The following is a 21,464-nucleotide window of genomic DNA, read 5'->3' on the forward strand; positions in this document are numbered from 1 at the left end:
TTTTTAAAATTAAACATCTTCTTGTCTGGTACCTGATGAAGAAAAATGTCATTCGAATTAATAAAGGAAAAATATTCCTCTATGCTCTTGGACCAAAAAAGTGAAATGACTGGAAAGGTAAATCAGAACATTATTTGAAAAAAAACTGTGTTAAGCCTCGAAGAGCAGACAAAACAGACAAGGTCCCTGATATGTGAAGCTTTGACTAGTGCGGAAAACAGAACATAAATAGTATGCAAGCATTATTTATTTATAGTGTGAAAAGAGTTTCAAAGGATAAATGTGCAAATATCATATAATATGATATAGGCCAGTCTGTGGTTGTTCTCATGACAATGTGATTTTTAAGCTGCTGAAGTTTTAGCCTCATGAAGAACTAAGCACAGTTTTCCAACAAGCAGGAATCACACATGACTGAAAAGGTCCTAAAGGAAGAAAGAATGAAGTGTGTTTGAGAAAATAAAAGAAAGCCAGTGTAGCCTGAGGAGAAAGAAAGGAAGGGTAGCTCCACGTGAGGCCGGAGACTTAGGCAGGGGCTGGACCATGTAACTTTGTAAGTTGAGAGGGAAGCCCTCTGGCATGGTTTCAAACAGGAGAGTGATGGGACTTGATTTACATTTGCATCATTCCAGCTGCCACGTGCAACAAGAACTGGAGGGGGTAAAAAACGGAAACGAGGAGAATGGTTAGGAGGCTGTAATCCACCTGGAGGATACCAGTAGTCTGGACTGGGGTAGAGAAAGTGAGAATGAAGTGAAGAAGACATTTAGGATATATTACAGAAAGTCATATTGACAAGGGCTTAGTGACTCATTACAGATCTGGAGATGGAGGGGAAGGAGGTATCAAAAGCAACCCTAAGTTCCTAGAATGAGTAATAAGACAGTTAGTTGATGGTGCAATTTACTGAACCTGAGAACACAAGAGGGAAGAGGTGGGCCTAGGTCTAGATTTTGTGCATCTGGAAGCTCATGCTTTGTTGAAGGCAAAAATAACCACATGAACACATTGCTAGGGCCCTGCCCAGGGGCAGAGGTGGTAAGTCCATCAGTGCTAGGAAGGGACTAGGTTTTGGGGTGATGAGCATGAGTTCAAGTTCTGACACATTGAGCTTGAAGCGACTGTGAGAAAAAATTGGGGGTTTAAACTTAGGAGACCATATCATTTGATTGGATGGAATTTTAGTTAAGTATCAGTAACTTTCATAAGTGGAATGTTCACATTGGGTGGCAGATGTCCGAAGTTCTTATTGTATAGATTTAGCACTGGCCAGTAATTCTGAGCAGGAAATTCATTTCTATAGATGTTTTGAAATTGTTAACAATGAGTTGTTTCATACAAATAGACTTCTAGAATACACAATATTTTTAAAAAACAGAATGTTGATTAATGACTATTGTTAAAACTAAATTTCTAACAACCATGAATTCATGTTGGCCAAGTAAAGAGAATTTAGAGATAATAGATTTTGCTAATTATTAGAAATGATCATGAAACTAAAAAAAGGAATATTTAAACATGGAAGATAATTCAGAGAAACACTCATTAGTTTTCATTTATTAATGAAAAGATAATAGTATTATGTTGCTTACATGATTATTTTGGAGGTTTTCCAGCAATGATGAATCACTAAATGTTTTTTCATCTCCAAACTGTGAGCTCTGCCTAAAGGGGAAAAAAATTGGAGCAAACTTGGTTCATTTATACAAGCCCACTGATCTGTTTGTAAGTTACTTTTTAAAAAAAATTTTGAATTTTATTTTATTTATTTTTTTATACAGCAGGTTCTTATTAGTCATCCATTTTATACACATCAGTGTATACATGTCAATCCCAATCTCCCAATTCATTCCACCCCCACCCCCACCAGCCGCTTTCCCCACTTGGTATCCATGTAAGTTACTTTTAAAATAAATCATTATGCCTGCAAACTCTTAATAGATTAAATATAATTTAGTCTGCACTTCTAAATAAGACATCACAGACTTCATGACTGAATCATAAAATATTTTCAAACATTCTAAAATGTGAAAGTTTTTGCAGTGTAATGAGTCTTTTACAGTTCATTTTCCTGGGGTAAAATCATGTTGTAGTCACATGAAATTTAAAAAAATTAATTTAAAAAAAGTAACAAAACTGCTGAAATACCTGGAATTGAAATTTTCTACTTCCAAAATTTTTCCAAGTTTAAAAATTTTTGAGAATTAATGGAGGTATTATAAAAAATAATATCCTTTTACTTTAGCCATGAGAAATTATTTGAAGTGACTAATACCACATGATTATCATATGAAACTAAAATATGAATAAACTGTTTACATATTTCATCAACATCTATCTATCACTAACAAATACCTGATATATTTATGTACATATCACATTTACTCTGTATATAAGGAGAACAAACCATAAAAGTGCATGGGGTTTTGTATTGTGGTTGTCTTCAGATCAGCAAACATGAACTCCATATGAAACAAATCAAATCAGAATTGCTTCTATAACCTAGCTATTACTAGTCTCATAGCCATGCGATTTAATATCAAAATGCTGAGATTCGAAGGAAGGACAAGAAACATTTACGTGGAAGTGTCAAACCCCAAGGGTATACTTTTCAATGTTCAGTGAAAATATTATAGATTTAAAGCTTTTGTGCACAGATGGAAATATCAGAAATCGCTGAGGAAAAAATAACATGTTCAATACTAAATAATTGTAATCCAGAAAGCTTTTAATCACAGTTTTTACAGGTTACAAAGAGTATTATCAGTGTCAGTGTCCCAAATATCAAGAGTTTCATATTTTAAAGCCAGCTGCTTGAAAGGAAGGAGAAATCATTAAAAAAAAAAGAGTGTGAAATCATTGAACATAAACCATATTGTCAATATATGTATTTTACCCATAAACCAAAGAAGGAAGTTAGAGTGTTTATAGTAAAATATGTCTTTATTTACATGTAATAGTCTGGTCTATTAATTCTCAAAATTGTAATATAATTCAGCTTTATTAGCATGTAGTAGATCAGAATTTTCAAAAACATCAGTGGGAGACAGAATAAACACATTATGTTTTATTATTATTACTACTACTATTATTTCTCCTCCTCCTCTAGTTTTAAAGATGAAAGGAAAAAAATCCAAGAACTTTTAAACAACTTATCAATGGGTGGACAGAAAAAAATTAACATACATTTCTCCTCCAAGTAATTCTCATTTCTTAAAAATAGTTAATTATTCAAGTCTCTATAAAATTTCCCTATTATTTATAAAATGTATTATTAATAGTTCTTAGTTATACTTCCCCACTTTTTATTAGATAATAATTATTGAAATGTCAAGGAATATTCACAGTAACATCTTTCATGTGGAGATCTATTTTCCCTCTAAAGAATTCCAGGCTAAAAGCCTTTATAAATCTGAAGATATGTCTTATTAATCTCACCAGTAATTCTTTCATTTCATAAATCACAGTTAACACAATTGATAAAACTTTCAAATGTTTTATAACAAATAACACTAGATATGCAATTGAAATATTTATTAATACATGGACACATCCTGCCCTCTATTCATCAGTGAAGCCTTCTGACAAGGATAATGCTAAATAACTCTTCTCCCAGGAAGCAGCTTCCTTTCCAGGATCATAAAAACCACCAGCAATTCATCTGCTAATCACATAGCCTGGGTTGGATAACTCAGGCATGGAGCTCTCACTACCCCTCTCCAAAATCTCACAAAATGTTCACTTTTAGTAAAAGTAAACAGATAAAATTAGGAAGCTCGAGTCATTGCAAAATAAGGACCAACTGCATTAAATGTAAAATAGTTTTAACTGTTAGTTGACAAAGCTATATGAATCTGGAAACTGCTCACAAATAAAAGTGCAAGCCAACATCTACATTTTGTTAAAATTTTCCATAGAAGTTTTCAGGTGACACTTTGCCTCAAAAGGAGACAAAGAAATTATGGTGTTTTGCAAAAAGTAATAAGGCAGGGGTTGTAACATTAAGGTAAAGAGAAAACTGAGCAGTTAACCCACAATGTCATATAATTTGCAGCTTCTTGTAGGCTGATTTAAAAGCTGTGATACATTGTAAATAATTATTTCCTGATCATCCTAATATGAAGAATCTATTTTTGTAGCAATAAAAATTGAGAAGATTCAGAATTTTATGAATAAATATAAATTAGAATAAATATGGCCTAATCAGCATTAGTTACTTTCTTTTTTTTTTTTTTTCCTTTGGCTGTGCTGAGGGGCATGTGGGATCTTAGTTGCCTGACCAGGGACTGAACCCTTGCCCACTGCATTGAAGTGCGGAGTCTTAACCACTGGACCGCCAGGGAAGTCCAGTATTAGTTAATTTCATACATGACAGTGTGGACTATGAAATCATGTCAACAAGAGAGTCATCAGAAAAAAAGGAAAAAAGTTCAAGCCATACCTTTTACCTTAAACCAATGGGTGAATGACTTAATAAAAGTACTAAAGTGAAAAATAATTATTTTTAACTAAGTTAAAAAATAACTTAGGAGTAGAAAAGGCCTAAGTATTATACATGATTCAGAAAACAAAACAAATAAAAAAATCTGACTGTATAAAGCTAAAACATTTCTGCATAGCGAAAACTATTGCAAGCAAAGTCAAAAGTCAAATGACAAACTGGGAAAAAAAATATTTCCAACACATATAATGAAGGTTATTTCACTTAAAATAAAAAGGACTCGTAGAAACCAATAATAAAACAATCAACAATGCAGTAGAACAATGAGCAGAGGATATAAACACACAGTTCACAAAGAAGGAAATCCAAGTGGCTTTAAATGTACATGCAATTTTACCTCATAATGAGAGAAATGAGATTTAAATTTATGAATTTGGCAGAAATAAAGTTTGACAGCTCTACTGCTATGATTATGGGAAAACAGTTAAACCATCTATCATTGGTGAGAATGAAAATTGGTGCAATTTCTAAAAAGGGATATTGGCAATTTCGATCAAAATTTAAAATGCATGTAATCCTTTGATCCAGAAATTCCAGTTCTAAGAATTTACACTACCTGGTGCAAAATGCTGTACGACCAAATTCATTCTTTGCAGCGCATTTTTAATAGCAAAAGATTAGAACTAACCCAAAGTTTATTAGGATTGTTGCTTAAAAACACTGTGGTACATCCACATAATAGAACGCTATACAAAAAATGGGAGGCTCTCCATGGACTATGGACAAATCTCAAAGATGCACTATCAAAGGAAAAGCTGGTACAAAACAGTATGTATAGTATGCTTCACTTTCTATAAAAATATGAGAGAAAAAAATACATGCATGTATATGAGTAGAGTAGATGTGGAAGGATACACCTGAAATTGGTTACATTGGCTGCCTTCAGGAGGGGAAATGGAGGTTAGAAGACAGGTAAGGGAGGGAAACCTTTCCCTCTTTACATCCTTTGAACTTGTAACATGTTAATGCATTATGAACTTAAAAAAAAATCAAATTTAAATTAAAAATAAAAAACCACAACAAAATCCATGTCAGAACAAAATCCAATCCTGTCAGCTGAAATATATACACATCCTACATACAAACTAAATGTATACCTTATATACATATACACGCTACACACATGCACACATGGGAAGACAAAGGCAGTCTGACTGCAAAGCACTGTTTTTTGAAAGGATCTACACCTTCTGCTTTTGAATGGTGCTACTGTTCCAAGTCAAAATTCCTTAGAGGGAGATTTTCAGAAATGAATTTGTTATTCAGTATCAGGTCCAGTCAAGTCCAAGAATATGAACAAGCGATTGAATTCAATTATAATATTTTTGTTAGACACCGGTTTTGACCAAAGTAATGAGATCTGCTTTTCTGTGTGGTTCAAAGTATTTCTGAAGGCAATTATAAAAGAGGAGTTCCAAAAACGTTTTGTGAAATGGTTGCTTCATTGGAATAAATAAATTACCTGTCAAAGTGACTACTTTGAAGACCAACACTAATTTGGATGTGTTAGATCTCATTATTATACAGTCACACCTGGAAGAATGTTTTAGTGAGCCTAACGATTGCAGCAGAATAAATAAATACCACTCATTCCATACATAATTACAGACCAAAACGAAATGAGAAAATAAGACCAGAAAATGGTACTATCCACTGATACCGTGATAATACTAAAAACCACAGTGAAATGACTAAGCACAGAACACTTTAAGGTAATCCTCCTGGAGAATCACCCTCACTAGCACTTACTTAAGGAAAAACAACAACTATCAGAAAGAATAATGAGAAACCATACCAAATAGTTAAGAGAAAGTGAAATAATATGTTATTTGGGATTTGCCTCAAAGTAATAGTGAGGGGAAATATAGACGAATTGAAATTGGATTTGAGTACGTATTATTGAAGCGAGTGAATGAGTACATCTGTCTCCTTCTGTTTATGCTTGATATTTTCCACCAAAAAATTAGAAAAAGAAAAAAATGTAATGAAATATACAGTTTTGGAAAATAAGCGCATCTTAGGGCTGCATGGATGTTGATAATAAGCAGATGTTTTTGTGCATTCCTCTAAATATTGATACTATCTGTCTAGAGAATGGTAGTTTTTTAATAGAAATGAACTAATCTATAAGGTCATATGTTAGCTGATGGTACTTGGCAATAATAAGAAACCCATACCAATTCTGGAGTAAGTGGCTGCTGGCTGGGAAATGATTTCATCTCTGTAAACTATTTATACTAATAGATTTAAGTGAGTAGAGCTACAGCCATCATCCAATTATTTTTAATGTCAAGAAAGTGTTTTTGAAACATTATAGATTTGCCTTCAAATTTGACTAAATGTAAATATGTTAAATAATCTACACACACTTAAGTGTTAACTGTTATGTGTTTTTTGTTTTTTGTTTTTCTTGCGGCACGCGGGCCTCTCACTGTTGTGGCCTCTCCCACTGCGGAGCATAGGCTCTGGATGCGCAGGCTCAGCAGCCATGGCTCACGGGCCCAGCCGCTCCGCGGCATGTGGGATCCTCCCGGACCGGGGCACGAACCCGTGTCCCCTGCATTGGCAGGCGGACTCTCAACCACTGCGCCACCAGGGAAGCCCTGTTATGTGTTTTTTAACTTGGTATTTTTGTGGCAAATATGGTTCACGTAGGGTAGTAAAATATATAGTACAGGCCGCAGGTTTTATATGTGGAATCAATGAACTTCACATTGAAAGGGGAAGCTGCTGACTGTCAGACAAAAATAAACTTTCAAATTTTGGATTAATATAGTCAGCTACACTCTCCAGTTTATCCCTGAAGACGAGCAGCATGAAGATATGGCCAGGTACCTGGAGCGTAGGATTCAACCAGGATAACACTTTCAATCTTGGTTTCACTGGCAACATGAAACCAAGTGTATCAGATTAGGCAGATGCCAGATTTAGGATTGTGCAAAGTTGTGTCCCCCCATGCTAACTTTTCTCAAGTCGGTCAGTTAAACTTTACTTGCTCTTGCTACCTTAACAAAACAAGAAAGAAAGAAAAAATAAAATAACAAATAGTAAGGATATCTTTTGCTCTAAAAGCAGATATTTTTGAAGCCTGTCGGATGTAATATAACCAGCACGTACTTCATAACCAGGCTGAGAGAGGTTTTAATTCTTTCTCCCATGTTTACTGGTTGTATACTTTGGGGCAAGTTACTTATTAGCTTCTTTGCCTAAATTTCACCAACTTTAGAATGGTCATGTCAATTTTAACTCTTCAAATATGTCTTGAAGATTGAGCGAGAGACACCAGAGCTAACACTTTCTGTGAGCTTACTATGTCCAGACACTATTCTAAGCACTTTAAAAACGTAATTCTCTTAATCTTCACAGCCTCCCTATGATGTCTACATTCTACCAGATGAGGAATCACAGGCATAGAGGTTTGGTAATTGGTTCAAGGGCACCAGTAGGATCAGGATGTGAACTCTGGTAGTCAAAATCCGAAGTCTGTATCCTTGACAACTGTATAGGACCAAGGACACAACTAAAGTTCAAGTAGTATCTATTCCTTCATCTTTGCTGCCTACAGGTAACTACTGGATAGATCAGGAATCCAAGAATATATTTAAAATAAAGCTTACTTTATTAGAAAGTTGGCAAAGCCTTCCCTTTTATTTTAAAAAAGTATCATGAATATCTAAGTTTATATGTAACTGCAAGTGGAATGGTACAAAAATTTATGAAAGAGCTGGCATTTTTTAATTTGGAGTTACCTAGTTTAGAATATCAAATTTCCCAAAAGGGGGGGGGGGTGTTTTACAAAAAGAACTTGTTAAACAGATAAAATAACATCTTCTCTTTCCAATAGTGATAAAATCATGAAACAACCTCTATTGAAAGTAGGATATTTTAAATGACCTGAATAAACAACAATTTTTAACATTTCCATCCAATCTTAAGAAAAATATGATGAAGGTAATTTCCTTCTCTTAATATGTGAGTTACCTTAGAAAAATATATATTAATCCTACACTCATGAACAGTGTTTAAAATTAATAGACTTATGCTAATTCTACAGAAAAGCAACAAGATATAGTCAAAATTTTAACTACGTTCTCAAAAGATTAAATAAAAGGGAATATCTACATCATTAAACTTGAGTTACCCACCAACAGTAAGATGCTTTGGCACATTTAAAAAATACTAAAAATTATTTGGTTGTGGGTAGGTGTCAAAATGTATGATACTCCAAGCAATGAGCTTAAATATAATGATTCATCAGTTATCACATGAACCAAACAGCTGCCTCTGTCATTAACCCTAGGTAGTATGAGGTTTACTGCAAATTGTTACTAAATTTCCACTTTACTGAAATAAAATCCAAGTTGAAAAATACGGCTTAATCATAAAATACATGTGTAATCTGAAAATAGAAATGTAGCCACATATAAAGCCATGTTTTCTAGAGTTACCAGCATTAAAGGAACCTGTTTTCTGAAATTTCACTTGCCACCAAATCATGATGAATTATCAAAATAAACTTACACCATTCTAAATAAAAATGTAAATCCATGGGGGGATTTTAAGGTAAGACCAAAAAAACCCAATACATACTGAAATTAACGCTATAAAATGCTGTATTTAACAATTCTAAAAGTAATTCTATTCCCGTTAACTCTAGTCCTTGGCAGCATGGTTTTCCAACATTTGTTCCAGACATTTAATTTTAAAAAATGTTTATTTTCCAGCCTCTAAACAGCTTTAGTAAATTAACAAAAATAAATGTAAAGGAAATTTTCCACTCTGTGGGTGTGTTTCAGTAGCAGCTTTTTGTAGCTCTGTAGAGTATGTAAATAGTGGCAGAAGGTGGCAGTGCTGAGCTAAAAAGAAAAAGAAAATTTCTCGAGCTGTAGCTGAATCTTAGGTAGTCCACAGCCCAGGGACTCTGCGTTGATCATCACATATTTTATTACAGATACATAGCTCTATAAAACTCTAGCAAGCCTAAACTTTGAAAGAAATGTTTATAAAATGACTAAAGGTTATTTGATAGGAAATCAGGGATATTCAACAGATTTTAAGGAATACTTTACAACGTTGTCACCCTGCCTGGTCAGTAATTTTTTCAAAAGTAGTGAAATGTGTCTAACAAAACAATAAAATGCAAACCTTTTAAGGGGATCTATGAGACAGAAAGGTCCATGCAGCTTACCATTCATCAGGAGAGCAGCCATAATCCTCAGGTTCAGGGACATGGCTTCAGAAAGCAAGAGGAGGGACAGAAAGAAAGGACAAAATAATCACAGAAAGGCTGGAAACATAAAAGCATGAATAAGGGAAGCACTGAGAGACAGATCTTGAAAAACTTAAGAAAATAAACTTTTAGTTAATTTTGAAAGAATGGCAATTAGTACAGTAAGTATGATTTATGGTAACTAAGCAGATTTACAAAGTTATTCTTTAACTGGATAGTCAACTTGCTCCTTCACCATGAAATTTCTTGATTTTATGCAGAGAATTCAGTATTCAGTAGGAAATATTGAACTTAATAGTTTAAATATATGCTAAAGCCAATGGAAAATTAATCACATATTGCATAATCAGAATAAATGGTTTAATGAAACAAACATGTTAATACCTAAGAACACAAACTATCACACTGATAAAATCTGCCAAGTATTGAAAACATTTCAGAAGTAAATCTGACTACCATGAGGGGATGGTTCTTTTTTTTTTTTTTTTGCGGTACGTGGGCCTCTCACTGTTGTGGCCTCTCCCGTTGCGGAGCACAGGCTCCGGACGCGCAGGCCCAGCGGCTATGGCTCACGGGCCCAGCCGTTCCGCGGCATGTGGGATCTTCCCGGACCGGGGCACGAACCCACGTTCCCTGCATCGGCAGGCGAACTCTCAACCACTGCGCCACCAGGGAAGCCCGAGGGTATGGTTCTTTAAAGAGTTATATTAAAGTAAAAATCAACTGTATTGCTATAACTAAAGGGGACCAAGCAAAAACACTGTGTCAAAGTTCTGCCAAGTCGTACTGCTGTTGTACAGCAGCCCTGGATCTCATACCTGGAGAGGGGCTTGTACTTCTCAACTCAGGCAGCTTTTGAAAAGCCTCAGAGCTCAAGGGTTAGGTTCGCTCTCCCTGGGTGTGGTCCAGCCCTGGCAGATGCTGAGAGCTATTCAGAATGTGATGAGGTGAGCAGCAGGCGACCCACATACCTGTTACTTATTCTGTCTGCATGAGTTTCCCCAAGATCATTGCTCCAGCGGCTCTGGTGTGTATGTTCTGTCTGGTTATCTGCCTTTGTGGGTCAGTGTTGTTATATCTGCTTGGTAAGTCCTTTACTTAAGCCAACTCATTCTTGATCTCAGCCTTAAGCATCACAGTCCCTGATCTCCCTGATTAGATCACCCTCCTCCCTCACTCCCAATCACAGGCTTACACAGACCTTTGTACTGTGCTATGATTTTATATTTGTCTGTATGATTTCTTAACTATATCCATTAACCTCCAAATAGACTATAAACTTTAGGAGGGCAGAAGCCATGTCAACTTTTGCTGATCATTAAATCTCCATCAGCTAGCAAAGTGCTACATACATCTAAAGCACTTTGTTGAGGCATGTGAATGAACAAATGGTGTTTACCCAACTTTACCCACCAGTCATGGTGAGCAGTAAGATACATTTACTGGTTATAATATAGACCTTGGGACTATTTTGATAATTGTGAGGTTTCTCATGGTGAACCTCCTCTCAGTGTTAAAGAAGTTGCTGATTCTTTCAGTAAACATTGCTAAACAAAATACTGTGAAATGAAACTACTCACATACTGTTTTCATACATAAATAAAGATTGCTTTTAGGAACATTTGGTTTTTACTTAAAGGGAAAATGTCAATGAAATGTTTTTAATACTGATTAAAATGACTTGCCCACACAAAAAATATTGTTTATTTTGCTTCACAGAATCTTTTTTTTTTAACCTTAGAGATTGTACTCAGTTCATCAGCTCATTCTAATAGTAAGATCTAAATCATCAACAAAGATAGTACTTAGGATTGTAGTCTAGAACAGTCACTGTATTGCAAATTCTAGCCACTAAACATAAAAGCCTCCTTACCTTTTCTGGCATTCAAGTAACTGTGATAAAACGGAATTATTCCCTATAGGAGGCAATTTGCTGAAATGATGCCTTAATAAATGTTTAACAGCAGAATTTCTAGTTTGTAATAAGTTAAATTACAAATATGACATCACTATTTGCATTTAACTAAAAAAAATCTAATGAAACATTCTAATAAGTTTAAGCATGGTGGCATTTCTGACAAAGTTGATCTCTACAAAATAATCATCATTGCTAAATATGTACAAATCTAATGTTATTGCCCATCATGAATCCAATTTAGGGCCAAGGTTATATGAAATGAGAGAAAACTTACTAAGACTAAATTTTGGAGCATTGTTTTACGTGTTAAATATTTTCTTCCTACAAGCCTATGGAATACACTGAACTAGGCAAAGACTGTACTGTCAAGAGGCTTCAAGTCTTGCCCTTCAGACTGCTAAAAGCCAACAGAAATCATCTTTGACTCTATCGGGTAAAAGGAGGCTTTATTTTCTTAAAAAATGCTTAAGAAGCATCAGCTCTGAAATCATTACCCCAAAGGCATTTGTTAATACATGAAAGTTTCTGTTATTTTCCTTTGTTTTGCTGTACTCTGAGGAGATAACCACCATACTTTCTTCTGCTGGAGCTGGAAGTGTACGCATGTAATAGCTCCCCATGTTAAACAAGTGTTAAACACTCCTACAGGGCAGGCTGCACAGTATAACCATGTTATGGTTCCTATAACCAAAGAGTGCCCAGAGGAAATGCCAACAGAAAGGTAAGTTTTCAGTAATCACTTTTTCCTGTGGAGTTTGGCAGAATTAAGTAACAGCCACATGTCTCTCCTACTGTAACCACCTGAGTAGTCTGATGTCTTACCGTTTCTCCAAAGCTTTCATATATCAACAACTCTCTACAATGCTGACATTCCAGTTGTCCATTGGGAATGTTTAGGGGAGGGGATGTTGATAAAAACTCGTTCGGGGTTAAGGATCCTAAGAGCACATACACAACTTACTGGAAGTAGTTTAACAACTGGCTTCACTCAACAAGGCTCTTGGTATTCTTGAAAACATGACACATTATCCAAAGAAGAAACGTATTTCTGTTTTCACAGTTAAAAATTGCAAATAAAGGAATTCCTATTTTTAAATTTCTAAACATGTTAGAATTTTATACCTGAAAAAGAATCTTGGAGATCATCTGGTCTCACCACCCTCATTTTAAAGTGTTTGGAATATTTGAAAAGAATTGTCTAGGGTCACATGGTGAATTAATGACAAAGCTAGGACTATGACTCATGTCTTACAACTGCACATCAGTGTTAAGAGATGTGATTTTCCCAGGAGAGGAAATTTGTTTCGGTGCAAACTTAATCTAAATGATGACAATATTCAACTCTGAATACTACTTTAACATTTGCCAGTCTCAAACCCACCCTATCATAATACATAATACATAATTGTTAATGACCATATCACCAACAGATACAGGAAGAACAATATTCTTTTACGGTAGTTATTCTTTACAACTACTGCTTGAAAGTGTTTAAGGACTTGTTCCAAGAGTAAGAAAAAATCTTATAAAATGCAAAAGAAAAGAACACCTAGATATCATCCTAGTTTTCTGTTCTGATAAGTTCACAATCAATAATTACTAATTTGAAGAACTTGCTTATTCAACTGGACATTTGACAAATTAAAAAAGGATGTCAATTACCAAACAGAACCCTCTAAAAGTAATATTTATGAATGAATGCAGAATTTGTGTAAAAACAAACATCACCATAAATCTGTTAGCAAGTATAATACAACAAACTCTAGAATCACAGTAGGCCTTTCCTTCTCTCAGCTGGGATAACTGTGGGTCGAACATATAAATGCAAAATGTCAAAGATTATGGTTGAACCTCTCCTGCCCCGGCAGCAAAACGAAGAGGCCTGTAGCAACTGGGGGGAGGAGAGAAGAAGGCCTCTTTTGTCTAAGGGAACTGGGAGATCTTCAGATAAAAAAGGGAAGATGCAAAATGGCATTCAGCCCTGGAAATAGTAAACAGGCTTCTTAAGTTAGCAGCCTGCCCTTACAGCGTAAAAAAGCCATTACGTCAAATGCCTTTTTAGCTTCATTTACCCACATAGTTTGAAGTCAATTTTGGTCATACTCTCTACTGACCCAAAGAACATCTGTCTCCATCTATTTCTCTTTGTAGACCCTGCATATGGGAGTAATCACATGCTTTTAGAATTTTTTACCAAGTGGTCGTTTATTTGGTTTTAAATAAAGGCATTTTCATAATTCAATACCCTATTTTTATACTGGCTTACTGCTTAGAGACAGAGCATGAGTGGGGAAGGGGTGGGCACAAGCCAGAAAACCCAAAAGCAAGTGCCCTTGCTTGCATGGTTAAGACATCAACATTTACCAGTCTTACTTGTAGATAAAGATAGTTGGAAAACCTGATAGTAGGCCAAGGTCAGTCAGCCAGGATGATATTTCATCTTTTGAGCATGCCTTTTTAGGAAATGTAGAAATTAATTTTCTCACATTACCCTATAAAGTGTTTCAAAAAGAAGGCTTTTGAGCAGTTTAGGCAAGAATACCTGGAAGTAAGAAAAAAAATGGGTGCTCAACAAGCACATTCTAAAGGAGCCTGATAAGAGTATTTGATGATATTTATTATCTTCCGGATTTAAGAGTTTTGTGTCCCTACCTCCTTCCCGTCATGAGAAATTTAGATTGCTCTGTGACTGCAAAGAGGAGAGATGATAAAAAGAAATCAAAGGGCTAACTATCAGAGAAACAACAATATTTTAACTTGAAAACTTCCCAAGGACAGAATGAACGTTTTAACACATGCAGGCTGTACTCTGACTTCACGACATTGGAGAGGGAAGTGTATTTGTACCTTACTACCAGAGCCAGATAGAGACCTTCAGCAGCTCTAAACACTGAAATATTATTGGGCAGAGCCCCTGCCTCATAGGTAATTCCAAATGAAAAACAATACCAAACTATAAAACACAAAACGTACATGCATGCTAAAATTAAAATAGCTGCCTTCTAGATTAAAAAAACTCCCCTAATAAGAACTCCCCAAATTATACCAAAATGTTAGCATTAATTAAATCTGTATACCATACTCTAATTAAAGGGAAAAAACTCACCCATAAGCAACTCCAGCTATGGTGCACTTCTTAAACTGCATTACATTGCACGTCAAAGTACCAGTTTTGTCAGAAAATATGTATTTTACCTAAAAAAAAGTTTAAAAATTCTCATTAAAATTTCAGAGGTCTTTTTAAGCCAGGTTTTAATGAAGGGAAAAAGCCTTACATTATTCTTTCTATCAATTTTGTTACATTGTAGGGGCACGATGAATGCTATTAACTGACTACTTTCTGCACATCATTAAGGAATATTTTCAACTATTTCTTTTCGTATTTTAGCAATGAATCATATATGAAAGCTAGTCTCTCAAGCTAGCAGAAAAACTACAGTCATATAGAAATCTGTCTTAGTATGCTTAATATGGTCTGAATTTCCACTAGTAAGTGCCTCCATAGCTACTTAACATGTATAGAGCACTAAAACATCGGCATTTCTCAACATAACAAACAATTATGGGATTGGCGATGGGTTGCAATTAAAATGAACTTCATAGAACATCTGAATTGGTAAGAAAAAGGATAATTCTGGCTTAAATGCTATTTGAAGAGTAGGAGTTAGCAAATGGCAATGGTACAAAAAAGAAGAATCCTTTCTTAACTAATACGTATAAATGAATTACAAATATACACATATATGTGAATATAGTATGAACTATAAATCTCAAATTCCTGCTTGACTTATACAACTTCATTGATAAACTAACTTTTCCTTCCTTTCTGGTCAAAAACTATACACAATTTTAATACTGGGAGTTTATAACTCAAAAGCACTCAATACTTTACATACTAATCAGATTATATACTGAAGGACATCTTTCTGTGTAATATCTTATCCTGAGAACAGAATATGCATTAAACAATCTTCTTTCACTAAAAATGAAAATTGAAAGTTAGGTACTAACATGTATTTATGCCAATCATTCAAAAAATGAAAAATTAGGAGCTGTCAATTCATCTGAAGTTGCGCATATGGCAGAAATTACACCAAATCTGACTTCCAATTCAACATATCAATAAGAAATTTAGTTTACCTGGCCAAGTTCCTCATTCAGATTAGATGTTCGAGCCATAGCAGCAGTGTCTGTGGGTTCATAGTGCATGTCAAGATCCTTTTTTAAAAAAAAAAAAAAAAAAAAAAGAAATCCTTGAATACAACTCATAATAAGAGGTCTAGTACAATTTTATTTAACTGGTGAGCAATGTATGTAACACTCTCATCTCTTGTCATCACTAACCATTTCAGTTGATTTCCTAAAAAATACTCAATACAGAATACCATATTTCACAGTAAGGGCAGAACAGTATGGTAGGTAGAGCATGTCTCTGGAAGCAGGCAATCCTTGTTTACTATCCTTCCACCATTTCCTAGGTATGTGACCTACTACAATATAAGGATTAAATAAGATAATGCATGTGAAGTGATTCCTACTGTGTCTGGCACAATGCTTTACGTGAGCTAAAATAACAGCAACGAAACATTGCTCAAATAATTTAGACTTTAAATCCCTGGAAACATTACTTAAGGGATTCCATCTTGTACTTCTTGGTCAAGTTTCTTACACTGTATATACTTGAAAGTAAAGAACATTTTATGGACAAGCCAGGGTTTACTGATTTTCACATGTCAAATGAAAAGGCCAGATCTGATCTCTCCTACATCTGTATTTCAGACTGATCAATATCGGTTCTGGAACAGGTACCTTGTTTTAAGAGGGATAGTAAACAAATGGGCAATGTTTAGGCAGTAGTAATTGCAATAGGGATTAAGTTGGAAATCATGTCAAATGAAGAACGGAAGGAGATGGAGGATACTTAGTCAGGGGGCGGGGATGACAGAAGAATAGGCATGATAGCCAAGTTCAAATATTTTGCAAGGCTGTCATTTGGAAACAAGATTAGACATGTTCATAAAGATCTATTGGGAAGAACTAGAAGAAAAGGAAGGCAGTTACTAATTTCATTTCCACACAAGGAAGAAACTGCCTGGTAAGGGAAGACCTGTCAGGAATGTTGGAAAATCTCTGCATATTAGAAAGGCAGTTGAAAAGCATAAGCCTGCTGGGTTCATCCAATACTAAAATTATATAATTATTTTAAGCAAATATTACTTTTGAAAATCCAAATGAAAAATAAAGTGATTGACTAGTTATTTGATTTTCATAATGAGCTACCTTATTATTTCTTTAAGTGGAAAACCTTCAGTAAGTTTTAATTGTACTTATACAAATTTTATTACACCATTTTTTAAGCAACAAATCTCCTGCATGAAATTAGCTATGCCTGCAACTCATTTCAGATTTCTAAATTACACTGATCTTTCAGCAATGAATTTAGAGATTAAGCGTTGAAGTGGATCACTTACTATGGAAAGATAATGAACAGTTGCGAAAGTAGCATATTTTAAAAAATCCTAATATTGTTCATATTGAAAGACTTTCAAGTGATTTAAAAAAATCAAAAGATAATAAAAAAATCAAAATAAAAGAGAAAATTAAACTTTCTGGCAGATTAGGTTTAAAGACTTAATTTACATAAATTCATTACTTTTAACTTTGGTAAAAATTACTGAAATTTAATTGAAGAAGAGTAAAATTTTATAAACAAAACATTTAGGAAACAGATGTCTAGTACACTTTTCTAAGATTAAAAAAAAATTGAGAAAATTAAAAATAAAAATTCAAGCCCAGCTAAAATTGTTTACAGTGTGGAAAAATAAACTACAAAGATTTATAAAACATGATAGAAAGCCTGGTTGCTACAAGTAGCGAATACGGTATTATTTCTATAGTGCTCAACTGTCTATGAAGTTGTTTGCTGTGTCGCAAGCGTCCTTTGATCTATATAACCGCTGTGAGATGCAGGTAAAGCATGTTTTATTTATTCCCGTGGGATTGGCCAAGAAGATAAGTCTCAAAAAAGTCAAGTGGCTGGCAAAGTTCACACAGCTAGTAATTAGAACCAAAATCCATTATTTTAACTCTAAACCCTATGATTCTCGTTTTCCCCAAGACCACTATGTAACCAAAAACAGGCTTCCTCAACTACAGACCTATTTTCCCCAGCGTGTCTGGTCTGTAAACTTGTGTGATTCTGAGATGAGAGACTTTGGTACGATTTTCACATGTCAAATGAATTTATTATTATTATATTATATTAGGCTCAAAAATATTTTGAAATGTTGTCTTATAGTCAAAAAAAAAGGTAAGGCATAATTAAGATTTTTTTCCTGAAAGATCGAAAGACGCTATCAGGAAAAAGGACAAAATGTATGTTTCATGTAATAAAAAACAATAATAATTCATATTTACCCAATTTATGAAGTATGCCTGGGTAAATTTCACCACTTCTAATGTAACCAACAAGCTGATAGGAATGAGATTATTGAAAAGGATGATGAAGGTCAGGAAATTCAGTCCAAAATTATTAGCACCACCATCTGTTGGGGGAGGTAGGAAAAAAGTCATTTACAGTTTTATATTTTATTTGCATTAACCAGAATTTTAGCATAACAAGAATTTTCTGTATTATATAGTATATCTAAAAGTGTGGGAGGAACACTGTGCTGATAACATGTTCTTATTCTCAAACACGGTCTTCAAGATAGAATGGCATTATTTGTGTTCAAGATGTTGTGAACCCTTTTAAGAACTGCATAATGGTACTAAAAAGAGAAAGTACTACCACGTATTTCAAACCCATTCCAAACATGAAGTTTAGAGATATTAGGGATAGGACTGAGGTAGAATCTCAACCAGGTAGAATCACTTTCACATGATTTTTTTTTTTTTTTTTTTTTTTTTTTTTTGCGGTACGCGGGCCTCTCACTGCCGTGGCCCCTCCCGTTGCGGAGCACAGGCTCCGGACGCGCAGGCCCAGTGGCCATGGCTCACGGGCCCAGCCACTCCGCAGCATGTGGGATCTTCCCGGACCGGGGCACGAACCCGTGTCTCCTGCATCGGCAGGCGGACTCTCAACCACTGCGCCACCAGGGAAGCCCTCACGTGAATTTTTAAAAAGCATTTCCAGTTTGAAGGATGTCTTAAAAGCAAACAAACAACTGCAGCAAAACCAACCCAGGTAGCTAAAACAATGTAGGGCTGAACCCTAGGTAAGTTCAGCTCTAGGTAAATTATATTCTTCCTCTTCAATAATGTAAGTAGAACAGTTATCCCAGATAATCTGTAAAGTATATGAAGAAACAAAATGATGGTAGTCTTAACAATTCTAATGTTGAAATAGCAAACCAACAACTGTTAAAAAATAAGAACCTTGGAATAGCTACAAAGCTAAATCAGTATAATAAGAAACAACTGAGAAAATCAGTTGTGATATAAAGTTTTACTAGAACTTGTTTTCACACACTTGGAAATTAAGTATTTATTGGTTAAGTGCTCATCAAAAGGAAATGTAAACTTACTTCCCAGAAATACTCAGTAAAAAGATAAATGATCCAAAAAGGAAATTACTTAATAGTACTTTCCCTCAGAAAAGATGACTATTGAAACAGAATTCACTGCAATCATGAGTTGAAATGAAAGTACATTCAATTTAAACACTTTAAAAACATGTAAAATATTTTTTGGTGCTTTAAATATACTCAATCTGCTTTCTTTACCAGATAGCTATGTAACCACTTGTGTTAAAATATTTAAAAGAATAAATTAATAAAATTAAAATAAAATTAATAAAATAACATTTTATACTATTTTAGAGTACTCACTATATTTTTAAGGATCCTGAAATTTTAGAGATTGTAACATTTTACTTACTTTTACTGGAAATTGCATTGAAAAATAAGGATTAAATGCCCGGTTATCTTGGCAACAAGGTTTTCTTTTTAGAAATTGGAAATTCCAAGATCAGTTGTGAAACAAATACATGTTTTAATGAAAGAAAAAATAAGTACAATAAGTACTTTAATGCTCACAGTTTAGATTGAGATACCAGTCCTTTCCAGAATGCCTTCGATTCCAAATGGCTGAGCCCACAGAACAGACAAGAGACATGGCAATCAAGATACAAAATAAAATCAAAATTTGTACATTTGTAATCCGTTCTACATTTGAGAGTTTAAGTGGTGGACTTGTTGAATTCTGTAAAAAGAAACAGAAGATGAGTAATAAGAAATGTGTACAAATGATCTAGTAATGTGTATCTAGTATTTTGGTGAGGATGATAACGTCAGTCACAATTCAAAATCTACACGTGGTTCAACACATGAGAATTATATGGAAAACAATCAGATGTAATAAGCTGTCAAAGGTTAACCACCTCTTTTCCTTCACTGTATCCTTTTTATCCAATCCTTTTTCTACAATGTAAAGCAGTAAGAAAGAAGGAAATAACATTCCTTTTGTAGACATGGCTTTTGCATTGTGGCAGGTGAGATGAATAATGCATTACCTGACTACCTAAGCAAACAGGGTCGACTAAGGCATCTAGCATCTCAGCTCCTGAAGAGAGGCAGAGAAGGTGACCTATGTACCCATAGAGCCAGAGACCTGGAAATTCCAGACTATGAAGACAACATTTAAAGGATCTCTGGTTTCCAGATTTTTTGGTGGCATTTAGTAATTGTTTTACTAAACACAGCAGCAATCTAAGTAGTGCTATCAAGAATAACAGAGGCAAGTTTCCTGAGCTGTATTTAATGATAAAAAATGATCTGTGCTAACCACGGCATCCACATGACAGAAACTTAAATGTCAAAAATCAACATAAAATGATGATTTATAGAATTTATAGAATAGTTAGGGGTGGAATCATTAACAGCAGTCCTGCTTGCCTGATGATAACACCTTTGTGCCTTTACAATGTACAAAGTTATCAGCCCTCAAAGCAGATTTTCATTTAGTACCTTAAAACTGAGTTTTCCACACCTACCTCACCACTGAACACTCGTGATATTATAATGTAGAGAAGGAGCAGCCAAAGGCATGTGTAAATGTTGCAAGTGGTAGGATTAAAGCTGATTAAAAATGGCTCAACATAAAAATGCTGTGAAAAACAGTCAACATAATAGTTGACTATTAACAAACAGTTACAAGTTTTTCTTTCAATTTTATAAAAAATAAAAACAAGTTCTAGAATGTGATCCTTGTAATAAAATAAAATTATAAGATAAATAATGCAGAGCACTCATCGTTACACAGACAACTTTTGTCAATCATTGCAATAGTCAGTAAATGCTGCCAATGGACTGGTATGCAAAATCACTGGGTGTTCACGCTTTGGTGATCTCTGGTGGAACGTTCTAGTGTTCTTGCATGGAGTGAGCCATGTCACAGCCCCACGCACTGAAGAATGAGATCTGGATACAGAGTGTGGGGCTCAGGTATCTATGACAGATGATCTGCTAGGTTTAGGACTACAGCACCGAGACCTACAAATAGCATATTTTCAAAAGACTTGGATCCAAAAGGTTTTCATAGATAAAAATCCCACCTGCATCAGCTTGGTGTCATGTCCAGTGTAGACAACTATTCCATGAACCCACTGTGTATTTCTCAATTGAGCGCCTCGAAGAAGAATCTGATCTGCTCCCAGGGGAACAGTGCTATGACAGATTATGTTGACATTAGAAACGACATTTTCCAAAATGCTTAAGAATTCTACAGCCACTATATAGTTCCAAGAAAGGTCCTGTTATGAAAATAACCCTTCTTACATTTTACTTTATTTCTAGAAAAGAAGTAATTTTCCTACC

The 21,464-nt window shown here is 34.8% G+C and overlaps 1 protein-coding gene across 8 annotated transcripts in view; it reads right to left on the minus strand.

The window, feature by feature from the left end:
• The window catches only part of ATP8A1 (ATPase phospholipid transporting 8A1), a 242,128-nt gene that overhangs the window by 141,955 nt on the left and 78,709 nt on the right, over positions 1 to 21,464 (minus strand). For all 8 annotated transcript variants that reach the window (XM_019928250.3, XM_019928247.3, XM_073805203.1 and 5 more), the window contains 6 exons: positions 21,203 to 21,314; positions 19,686 to 19,851; positions 18,067 to 18,194; positions 15,790 to 15,867; positions 14,756 to 14,844; positions 1,593 to 1,665 (listed from right to left, as the gene is read on the minus strand). In XM_019928250.3, the coding sequence (XP_019783809.1) occupies positions 1,593 to 1,665; positions 14,756 to 14,844; positions 15,790 to 15,867; positions 18,067 to 18,194; positions 19,686 to 19,851; positions 21,203 to 21,314 (646 nt within the window). The remainder of the gene's footprint in view (positions 1 to 1,592; positions 1,666 to 14,755; positions 14,845 to 15,789; positions 15,868 to 18,066; positions 18,195 to 19,685; positions 19,852 to 21,202; positions 21,315 to 21,464) is intronic.

The sequence above is a fragment of the Tursiops truncatus genome, chromosome 5, assembly GCF_011762595.2.
Source record: "Tursiops truncatus isolate mTurTru1 chromosome 5, mTurTru1.mat.Y, whole genome shotgun sequence".
Lineage (NCBI taxonomy): Eukaryota > Metazoa > Chordata > Mammalia > Artiodactyla > Delphinidae > Tursiops > Tursiops truncatus.